The sequence below is a fragment of the Panthera pardus genome, unplaced genomic scaffold (assembly GCF_024362965.1).
Source record: "Panthera pardus isolate Hobbes unplaced genomic scaffold, ASM2436296v1 HiC_scaffold_11, whole genome shotgun sequence".
NCBI classification, from domain to species: Eukaryota; Metazoa; Chordata; class Mammalia; order Carnivora; family Felidae; genus Panthera; species Panthera pardus.
This window is the reverse complement of record NW_026526666.1, coordinates 31,817,046-31,829,240: the sequence shown is the minus strand read 5'-3', so window position 1 is coordinate 31,829,240 and position 12,195 is coordinate 31,817,046. Positions and strand designations below refer to the sequence as shown.

The 12,195-nt window shown below is 39.1% G+C and overlaps 1 protein-coding gene across 1 annotated transcript in view; it reads right to left on the bottom strand.

Annotated features, from left to right (window-relative positions):
• GTF2B (general transcription factor IIB) overlaps window positions 1–8,664 on the bottom strand; it is a 32,419-nt gene extending 23,755 nt beyond the window's left edge. The window contains exons 1-2 of the mRNA XM_019414071.2: window positions 8,532–8,664; window positions 3,518–3,624 (exon numbers count right to left, since the gene is read on the bottom strand). Coding sequence (XP_019269616.1) covers window positions 3,518–3,624; window positions 8,532–8,548 — 124 coding nt within the window. The 5' untranslated portion in view covers window positions 8,549–8,664. The remainder of the gene's footprint in view (window positions 1–3,517; window positions 3,625–8,531) is intronic.
• Window positions 8,665–12,195: the final 3,531 nt, after the last annotated feature.

Below are 12,195 nucleotides of genomic sequence, written 5' to 3'. Positions count from 1 at the left end.
ATTTTAGGGTTTGTGGGTCAAGAGGCTAAACTGAGGATACTACATAGGTACTTCCATAAAGAGGAAAGACTCCACTGGTTTTTTACCGATGAAATTAAAAATATAAAAATTGAGGATAATTTATTGTAATACAAATCTACTACTGAGAAAGAACAGCATTCTCTTTTGGGGTGAGAATATTTCACTTAACTGGAATCCAGTTCGTGTTCTCTATCATCAAAATCAATTACAAATGTTATCTGTCAATGCTGTTAATAGGATTTTATGTATTTCACCTTTTTAAGTCTTTTTCACACACAGATAAGTACTGCCAAATACTGATATTAATCTGCAAGCATATGATTTTAATTGAGCATATTCACTGCCTGAAAGGCATTTATAGAATTTTATTACATTCTTCTGATATTTTGCCTTTTAACATGTCATTACATTGTAGATTAATCACTCCCAATTGAAAGTTAGGTGGAAGCTCCTTAATTGCAGAGTTAAGTGGATTTGGAAATATGAAAATTTCCTCTGCACTTACATTCAGGTCTGGAAAATACCGATTAAAATACAGTCTGAGTTTTAAATATATACCTGCTGCAGATTTGTGTGGGAATGAAGACCCTACTTCCCGTTTTAACTTTGGACAGCAATGAAAGTATATAAAATACATTAAAGCAATTTGACGCCATATGGGATTCAAATAATGTTAGCTGTTGTCAAACTGACCTTACCTCAGTGTGATTTTAACGTATCCGCACTGTTCTGCCTTCCGATTCTAGGTTGAATTCATTATGAAATATTAGTAAGTCTGCAGCAAAAGCTAATTTCTAAAGCCATTCAGTGTTAAACAGCAGTGGCTGAAGGCAGTACTGGTTCAGAAAGATTTCAACCTTGGCCCTGAGCTCAAAAACAATTACAAGAAAACTTTGCTGCAGCTAAGCTACCAAATTACTGTGTGGTGGGCAAGTCAAGATAGTCAGCTTCTATTTCTGACAAAGATTCAATGAAGTGATGACCGTTAAGTCCACGAGAGTGAATGAAGTTCACTACTGACCCTACTGATCAGTAACATGATAGATTCAAACCTTTTCTACCAAGTACCTGTTGATGAATACAATGAATAACTAGAAGCTTTAAAAACCTTACATTTTCACAATCTTTGTAAATCTGTCCACCTAAGACTTCTTCCACACGTATTTTTACCATCTATCAGTTATAATATATCTTAGCAGTTTCCACTTCAGGTTGTACTGAATTAGCATTCTTGTAATTTCCTTAAAACTAGTTTCTCCTGCAGTTTTTCCATGCAGACAATTCAAACTCTAGAAACTCTGCACTGACTCCTTGAATAAACAACTCAGCAGTATCAGTAACATCTACCTAGTCATCAGGAGTCTAGGAGAAACCCTTGATATTTGCCTGGACTTTAATTGATTGACTATCGATGTTGTTCCCAACATCCTCAACTCTTCAAGCAACTGTTTTTCTGAGAAGCTGTTCATCTTAAGTAAGTTTTCTCTGGACACATTTCTTCAACTACCACAATCAAACAAACATGAACTAATTAACTCATCATTAACTAATCGTTGACTTTCCCTGCATAAGCTACAAATAAGCCACTCAGAAACTTATTTTAGATGCAGCCTTATTTTTATTCTTTTATTTTTGTGAAGAAATTCTGCTGTGATGAGATAATTGACATTACATTTTCTAAATTTTCTGATCGCTGTTTTACTGAATTGGCAGGATGAGTGCTTATGCCTAAGTTTCTTGTATCTATTAGCAGAGTTATCGTACCACTGAATAATAAACACAGAGCTTTGCCATCTTGATCAATAACAAAATAACCTACACTCCACTGTACCTTAAGGGCATGGCTTTCAAAGTTCACTTTTTTTCTTTCTGTTTTTTGACACGATGGGTATGCAATGGTAACAAAATAAAATGCTGCAGCATGGAGATAAACTTTGTACTCAAGATGCTGAGGAGTTTTAAGTGCATTCCTGGGATTTATGGTGCACTGGGCGGCAGTATGAAGTGATGAGAGCACCACATATGGTTTCTTTTGTAACTACAGAGTCCTACTGTCATCATGTGAAAGCAGTCATAGATAATATGTAACAAGCAAGTGTGGCTGTGTTCCAATAAAACTTTATGTATGGATACTGAAATTTGAATTTGATACTATTTTCGTATGTCCCCAAATGTTAGTATTCTTTTGACTGTTTTCAACCACTTAAAAATGTAAAAGCCATTCTCACCACGCACGTCATATATAAAACGGGCAGTGGGTCACAGTTTGCCAATCAGACTGAACTCATTTTATTACAAAAGCCAATACAGGATAGAAAATTGGCTCCGTACGGACAGTAGAGCTACACTGCCACACTAAACTTGAGTTTCTCATCTCTACAATGAAGGTAATATTGGCGCTCACCTCAAAGGTTTCTCTGAGGATAAACTTAATGAATATAGAAATCATTTTAAAAAGTGCCCAGCATATATAAGTTGTTAATATTGCTTATTGAGAAGAATTCAACTATAAGTGGATTTCAGTTCCTGTTAACAACTCTGTATGATTTAAGCCTCCCACTGGAGGTCTGAGGCAAGCAGGCTACGTGGATGAATGTTACCGATATCCTCCAACACTATTCCACAGTATATCACCACCAATGTTTCTGTTATACATCCCATAATCCTACTAGCACTTTCATTTTTAAGCATTTCGAACTGCTAAGTATTACTCCTTTGTTTCAGTTGCTAAATACAACTCCACCATAAGAATATTCTAAAGTTCTGCTACATATCTGGGTAAGAAAGCAGGAACAAAATGAAAAACTGTAAGCAGTATTTTTTTTTAAATATATGAAATTTATTGCCAAATTGGTTTCCATACAACACCCAGTGCTCATCCCAAAAGATGCCCCCTCTTCAATACCCATCACCCACCCTTCCCCTCCCTCCCACCCCCCATCAGCCCTCAGTTTGTTCTCATTTTTTAAGAATTTCCTATGAGCAGTATTTCTGACAATAACAATTTTATACTAGAAATTCTTAAGTCATTCTATTTAATGGGATCTATTCACTAAAAGGCCTGGAATGAGACTCAGTACAGCTATACCTTTACTACCCTGAAACGAATCATGTTTAAATATCTAAAAGCCACAAAAGTTGGATTAAATTTATTATTTCATACACACAAGCGTCACTACTACCATCCCCAAACCCCATCAAATAGTTAAGACTAAGGACTCAGGAGACTATGGACTGAGGACTTTTTCTTCTGGACGGGCTGTCTCAATTTTAAATGTTCCTTCATACCCCACATTATGAAATATATGCATTCGTATAAACAATAAAATAAGGTGTCTCTGATTTTACTCTTTTCTAATTCTTTTTGTTTTATAATAAATATGAATTACCTGTAGGGAAAAAATCAAAATGTATTCATTAAAAGACACTTTGGGAAATACACAAAAGCAAAGTACCTAAAATAGTGATTTCAGTTAAAACCAAAATAATTGCTCACCTACAACCAGGCCACATTCTGGACAGATCATATCACCAGCTCTGTAGTCCTCCACTAAAATCGCATCTGGATGGTTTGGACATGTGACTCTTGGAAGAGCATCCAAACTAAATAAAAAAAAAAAAAAAAAAAATTGTTTTTATATCCTCCCAACCAACATGTAACAAAGTAGTGTTCTAGGGGAAAAAAATGAGGGTTCTGAATACTTTTCCAATACTATCCATGTATAATACACTCAAGCGAAATCTTCAAAATAAATATCCCAGTTAGGTAATTTTTAATTCCAGCTAGTCATTAACAGATAGATTCCACTGGAATTGTTTTTTCTAAGAACAGTAACTTATTTGCAGACATGGAAGCTTTAAAAACCTAAATGGAAAGCAAGTGTTTTTTTCTCTTCGTACAGGCTACTGAGATTTTAAAAAATCCTGATTAGCATAGAAATGACTAGCTACCATTTATAACCTGTGACATTTACATATAATCATCTGGATTGTGTGACTTATCACTTACTTCTCTGGTCAGAGAATACATTTCAAGTCTTGTTTTTTCCTACTTGCTGGATATTTTAGTAATAGATTTAGAATAGTACACACTGAACCTAATGGGTATGATAAAGGAGGGTGGTAGATATACCTCTGCTGAACTTAAGATCAATGATTTCATTTAGTCCAGAAACTGAGTTTGCTAGATCACTCAAGAAATGGTTTCAAAAACTACTTTTTATTCTATTTGTCATAGTACTAATGTGCTTGATCATTTTATTTTGAAAATAAAGCAGTTTGCAGAAGACACACTAATCTTAAAAGACAAAATAAAATCAGTTTTAGAAAGCAACAAAGGGGGCACCAGGCTGGCTCAGTCAGTAGAGCACGTGATTCTGGATCTCAGGGTTGTGAGTTCAAGCCCCACGTTGGGTGTAGAGCTCACTTTAAAAAGTAGTAATAAAATGGGGCACCTTGCTGGTTCAGCTGGTTAGGCACCTGACTCTTTTTTTTTTTTTAATGTTTTATTTTATTTTTGAGAGAGAGAGAGAGAGACAGAGCACAAGTTGGGGAGAGGCAGAGAGAGGGAGACACAGAATCCGAAAGGCTCCAGGCTCCGAGCTGTCGGCACAGAGCCCAATGCAGGGCTTGAACCCATGAACTGCAAAATCATGACCTGACTTGAAGTCAGACGCGTAACCGACTGAGTCACCCAGGCACCCTGAGGCATCCGATTCTTGATTTTGGCTCAGGTTCATGGGATACGGCCCAGTGTAGGGCTCTGTGCTGACAGCATGGAGCCTACTTAGGAGTCTCTCTCTCCCTCTGCCCCTCCCCAGGTAGAGCGTGCTTTCTCTCAGAATAAATCAATAAACATTTTTTAACAAGATATAAAATAATATAAAAAGCAACAAAAATATTTAACATGGATTTATTAATTATACACAATTATGAATGTTTGGTATCGGGGCACCTGGGTGGCTCCGTTGGTTGAATGACTGTCTTGATTTCGGCTCAGGTCATGATCTCAGAGTCATGGGATCAAACCCCGGGTTGAGCTCTGTGCTGAGTTTGGAGCCTGCTTAAGATTCTCCCTCTCCCCCTCAGCTCCTCTATCCGGCTCATGTGTGCACGCTCGCGCACTCTCTCTCAAAAAGAAAAAAAAAAAGAACATGAACTCTGTAGGGGCACCTGTTTGGCTCAGTTGGAAGAATGTGCAACTCTTGATATCAGGTTTGTGAGTTCAAGCCCCATGTTGGGTATAGAGATTACTTAAATAAATAAATATTTGGTATTATGCAAAATAAGCCCTCTTTAAACGTTCACTTGAAATACTACAATACAAGGTTATGTTATAGCCATCACAAATATACACTCAGAAGACATCATCGACCATTCTTACAGTAGTAAGTAGGTATTTGTGGTTTTGGATAAATTTCTAATGTCAGCAAACACAAATCGGAAAGTTAACTCTCAACACAGGTGATTCTCACTGAAAAAGTGATAAAATAATCCACGTTCCCAAAATGTATATATTTAAGTTAACCAGAACATGTCTTGGATCTTTTCAGTGGGAAATGGGGAAATAGAGAACTGGAGATTTGCTTTATAGTCACACTCATTCCATAAATTCCTATTAGGAAAATATTCTAATACATTATAACAAATAAATTAAGAACTTAGTATAAATTATGAAAAACTATGTTGAAATAAAGGAAAATGTTAGAATAACAGTAATTGCAAATGGGCAGCCATATGGCACATATCATACAACTATAAGGACTAATATAGTTTTTGCTATTAAAAAGTAGAATTATCTTCTTGTCTGTAAGTATATAAATGATATGTAAACACCTCAAAAATATGCCAAAAAACCCCCAAAAAACCAGATATGCTAAGTGAAAAGAGTAAGGTAGGGATTTTATACAAAACTGGACAAAGTATGAATTACAGTTTTTGCAATCACAAAGATGACTCTCAAAATGTTGTTCAAAAGAAACTAGACAGAGAAGAAAATATAAGCCATTTATATAAACCTTAAAGTGGGCAAAACAAATCTATGGAGTTAGAAGTTGGGATGTGGTTATCTTTGGGAAAGGGTAATGACTGAGGGCACAAGGAGGCTTCCAGGGTGCGAGTCGTATTTAATTTCTTGACCTGGGTGGTAGCTATGTGTGTGTGCTCATTTTCCAACTAAACCGTGCACTTAAAATGTGTGTACTAACTTCATGAAAAAAGGTAAAAAGCAAGGTAGTGAACAGTATTTACAACATCCTTTGGGGGAAGAAGAGAGGTTAGCACTACATGCATATGTTTGTTAAACCTCAGAATCATTAGGAAAACACCAAGAAACTGGTCACAGTGGCTGCTCTGAGGGAGAATGAGATGGCTGACAGGGAAGAAAAGAAACTGCTTTTCACTTTTCGTTTTGTTTTTGTACTATTTGTGTTACCGATCCAAAATAAAATGAATCATGACAAACTGGTCAACTTTCGATCAGAATACCCACAAGAGTGATGTAAAAGAGGAACCACAAGAGTGGGGTGGTGGGGGGAAGTAAGAGAGAGAAACGAAAGGAAAGGAATGGTGTAAACAACCAAACACTAATGACATTAAAATCATTTAAAGGACCTAAGAAACCACATAAATCCAAATCTCACTTTATAGCTATCACTTATTGGGAGTCCACTGTGTGTCTAATGCCATAAATATATCAGTACTCTTCACAGCAACCCTGCAAAGTAAGCATATTTCCCTTCCAAAGATTACGATCAGAGAACGATTAGCCTGAAATCACAGACTAAGTAGTGCAGTTTAGACCTGAACTCACATTCGTGCTCTTCTCTGTGAAAACATCAGGCGGTTTCATAACCTAGTAACTGTACATCTTCCTCAGGGAGGGGAACAAAGCTAAAGGCAGAAATACTAACACTTAACCTTTGTTCTCACTGGTAGAAAAACTTCAGAGACAGACAACTGCAATGACACACATATTTAAAACCTAGACATCTCCAGAAAAAAATTCATTTCAAAGATTATTTTTTAACAAAGGAAGAAGAAAAAACTCACACAAAGCAAAATTATTTTGGTAAAGAATCTATCACGTGAATTTACTATATTTAATGTTGCAACGTTTCTTACAATTTCCTGTCCTATCGTATGGAAAAGCTGTGCCCAAGTATCACATTTACCTTTCAGATCTATCGCCACGAGAGAATATAAGTCGTATTTAGATGTCTTTGGGAAACTGAAGTTTTCCACTTACCTACAAGGAAGCATTTCCCAACAGAGCCACACCCAGACAGAATGATTGAGCATTCAATCATAAAATTACAATCAGTAAACAAGAGTGTCAGTGGCTTTAAGAGTTGTTTCCAGGTTGTTTTAGCTAACACTGCCTCCCCAACACCTTTTCTAAAACTACAGTAACATGAAGTAGCAAGTCTTAGCAGTTACACAAAACGGCATGGACTTCAGCTTACTACTTTGTGATGATGGCTTTCATCAGGAACTCAATTCCACAGAAGATAACAAGTTCAGAAAATTATGCCACAGTTGCCTCTCAGAAGCTACAGAATTTGATACTGTACTTAATTCGAATTTGTACTTAATTTGATACTTTTAATACATTATGAGTTAACTAGGGACCAACTGTGTGATAACAGAAAACAGATAAGAGATTCTACACTTTGTTCGAACACTAACCTTGGAAAAGTCAACCTTGGCATGACTCAGTTTACATTTATGCAAAAATACTAATATCTACCTCATAGTGATCATGAGAGATATAATTAGGGTCTACAAGCATTTTTCTGATCACAGGATTAAAGGCTGTCTCTAAGGGCAGTGCAAGCATTTCCTGTAGATAGGAATACATCACATTTTAAAAATATATTAGACAGTGACTTCCCAACATATGCAAATAATTTTCTGCAAGCAAGATTTTCTTCAGGAGTAAGCAGAAGACATTTGTAGAAAAATAAACCTCTTAGAAGGAAACCTATCAACTCTTGGTAAATGCCCTAGCTTCCATTTCAGAAGGCCTCTGGGATGGTAACCAGTTTCCACCAGGCTTACCAATGCTGACGTCCCTAACTTTCTAGCTGTCAGATCGATAGGGGCCTGGGACTAACCCCTTCTCGCCCTTTGGAAAGGATCGCGGGCTGGTTGAGCCACAGCTGGAAAAGCAAGCGTAGGAAAAATTAACAAGAAAAACGACGGGTTAAAATACCCCCCCAAAAGATGCGAAGCCAGGGCTGGGAACACAGGGGCCCCCACAGGGTTGGTGTCTGGGTGAGAAAACAAGTCAGGACTGTGGAGTGGTAACGCAGACGGCTCGGTACTCCCTGCGACACCCCTGACAGCACTGCCGTCTGGAAGTGCCTTTGTCCGGGTCGGCCAGCCAGTCCGCCGCCTCTCCCCGCACCTCCGGGGCTCTCTGCCCGACGCGGCAGCCCCGGCAGCAGCCTAGCAACCCTGGCACTTCCCGCCCGCCCCTCACCTCGCCCGACTCGGCCGGACATACTAACCGGCTGGTAGACGCCATCTTCACGGCCACTGCGGTCCCAGCTAGAAGCCACAACAAACGCACCAAGAACAGGAAGAGATTGTGGCGACAAGACGCTCGGAGACGGCCTTTTATAGGCGAGTCACCCACGCAGTCGTAACAGGGCGCGGCTACGGGTCGGGAGAAAGGCCAAGAAAAGTGAGATCCTGTACGCCACGTGCTTTGCGTTTTTTCAGTTTCGTATTCCGTTTCTGTGATATGCTATGGTGCTGAGCCAATCGACGAAACTACCCAGGAAAATTCTCAAGGGAACTCAGCAAACGGGGTACACCAGAGATACCCTCAGCCTGCTGATATAAAACACAAAGACAACCCGGCCTGCGTGGTGGGGGCAAAGCCCGCATTACCGAGGGCTAACCATCCCCCTCCCAGTGGGGAATCAGTTACTCCAGTTTGAGCGCATTTCTTACTGGCCCAGACGGGTGATTCCACTAAGGAATTTGAAATAAAGAGAGAAATTCACTTAGGTCAGCCAGAACAGGTGTCAATTCAGGCAAGCTGTGACTTCTTAGGCACGTTCCTTCTCCTTTCGGTACAAGAGGTAATAGTATCTGCTTTACATACCCCTTTAGAATTGGCAGGAGATGAAACAAAACCTTGTAAGAACACTCCGCACCCCTGAGACAGGGAGATGTGAGCCCTATCCTAATTTATTTTCACGGTCTTTGCAAATTTGGCTGTTAGCTGAAGTACAGAGAACTTAGTAGAACGTTTGATACCTCAAAAGTTCCTTAGATTTATTAATTAGCCAAACTAACCTCAGAATAGTAATAATAATAACAACACTACCACCAATCTGCTGAAAATAAACCACCCTTGTCCCTGTAGGAATCAGAAGAAAAGGGTGCTCCAGGTTTCTATGGGGATGAGGACTTGGAATATAGTGGCTGCTTTGTTCATTTGGACATGGGACTTAAATGCCACTGAGCCCTCATTGTTTCTTGAAAGATGGGCAAGACTCGCTTTCTTGGAAAGAACAAGGGGTGTAAGAAGCAGAAGTTTAGGAAACGAAATCTGGCTGGAGACAGGATAGTTTTGTTTTGTCTCATTTCCTTCAGTCTTCCTATGTGTAATTCTGTTTTTAAAAACATGACTGTACTTTGGCTGGTGGCGGGGCGGGGGGGGGGGTGTGGGTGGAGGTGGGGTTTCCCCCTTAATATCTGGAAAAGTTTCAAAAATGTCCGTTCATTTCAGCTGTGCCAAGTGCAACCAGAAAAGGGCTTGGGGGTGCTCCACCCCAAAGGGGCAGGAAGTTTTCATAGGTAGAGAACCTTGACTTGGGAGAGGAAGAGGGAGAGGAGGAAGAAGAGGACAACTAGGCACCTCTGGAAGATCGAGAATAAGGACCTACGCAGGCACCTGGGTGGCTCAGTGGTTGAGCGTCCGACTTCGGCTCAGGTCACGATCTCACCGTTCATGAGTTTGAACCCCGTATCGGACTCTGTGCTGACAGATCAGAGCCCAGAGCCTGCTTCGGATTCTGTGTCTCCCTCTGTCTCTGCCCCTCCCCGGCTCACACTCTGTCTCTCTCTGTCTCTCAAAAATAAATAAATGTTAATAAAAAATTTTAGAAAAAAAAAGGAAGAAGGACCTACCACCTAATGGTTTATGGTAGGAATTCAGTAATGTTTCCAAAAGGAAGAAATCCGAGGGGTTGAAACCCTGGAGCAAGAAAGCTGGGCAACCTGTTAAATTACTCCTGCCTCACCTGGAGAGTCTCTCATCTGTCATAACCTAGTTAGGATTTCTTTTATATTTTTTTAAATTTTTTTTTCAACTTTTTTTTTTTTTTTTTTTTGGGACAGAGAGAGACAGAGCATGAACAGGGGAGGGGCAGAGAGAGAGGGAGACACAGAATCGGAAACAGGCTCCAGGCTCCGAGCCATCAGCCCAGAGCCTGACGCGGAGCTCGAACTCACGGACCGCGAGATCGTGACCTGGCTGAAGTCGGACGCTTAACCGATTGCGCCACCCAGGCGCCCCAGGATTTCTTTTATATTAAAATAGAAACCATTTAGGTAAGCCGTTCCTTTTTTGTTGTTAGTACAGCATTGGCAATTTATACAGCATTTGCATCAACAGTTATCCCATTTTATCTTTACATCTGATCCTGAGATTAAAAAACACAACACACACACACACACACACACACACACACACACACACACACACACTCTCTCACAGTTAGGGTTTTATCACATAGGAATTAACGACCCAGACTAGAATTTAACAAAACTTCTGGTTTGTTAATATCGTCATTTTTATTTAACTTAAATATGTGACTGAATTAAGTAAGATAATTCACTCAAATCAATTATTTAAATCAACTCATCTTTTTTTTAATTTAAACTTTTTTTTAACTTTATTTATTTATTATTGAGAGAGAGAGAGAGAGAGCACAAGCTGGGGAGAGGCAGAGAAAGAGGGAGACACAGAATCGGAAGCAGGCCCCAGGCTCCGAGCTGTCAGCATAGAGCCTGACATGGGGCTCAAACCCATAGACCATGAGATCATGACCTGAGCTGAAGTTAGACACTTAACTGACTGAGCCATCCAGATGCCCCAAACTCATCTTTTTTAACTTAAGCATTTATTTTAAACGTTCACATCACTTGATGTGCTATGGTTCTTCTGAAGTGTAAAATGCTTTTACGTGCCTAATAAATGATTTTTTAAAAGTGCGTGACCCACCTAGAAATATTTTTAAAAACTTTATTGATGTATAATCACATACTACAGAATTCACCTCTTTAGAAATTAGTGATTTTTAGTAATTTAAAATTTTTATTTTAAGATTTTATTTCTAAGTAATCTTTACACCCAATGTGGGGCTCAAACCCACAGCCCTGAGATCAAGAGTCACATGCTCTACTGACTGAGCCAGCTAAGCACCCCTTTAGTAACTTTACCAAGTTGTGCATACATCCCTACAATCCAGTTTTAGCACATTCCCATCATCCAAATAAAAGCACTCATGACCATGTACAGTTAATGCAAATTCCACTTCCAGCCCCAGGAATCACTAATCTACTCTCTGTCTTATAGATTTGCCTTTTCTGGACTTTTCATGTCAATGGAATCATATAATATGTTGTCTGGCTTCTTTTACTTGGCATAATGTTGTAGAGGTTCATTGAATTTATCTTGTGACCTCACTTTTGGAAACATTGATATTTAAGTGTCTGTTATGGTGACATTAGAGAAAATAACATTTTCCTAATGTAAGCAAGGCTTGAAAAATATTCACTTGGAAATTAAATGACATATTCTGCTGGACTAGGAAGAACAGAGGATTCAGTGAAATATATGACCAGACCTGACTTGGACTCTTAGAAATGGGATGAAGCCTCATGCGCCTGATAACTAATGTAATATTATTACTTCCAGAAATGTGCGGGGGTTTTTTAATTGTTCAAATTTTTATCATGTATGAAGACATTCAAACACACGAAAAATTAGAGCATAACATAATGAATCCTCAGGTGTCTCTCTTCTTGATTAAACGAGTATCAAGATTTTGCTGCATTTGTTTCATGTATCTGTTTCTTCCTTTCTGTCTCCCCTTGCTAAAGCATTTTAGGAACAAATCCCACACATCACCTTGACGCACGCATATTTTAGCGTAC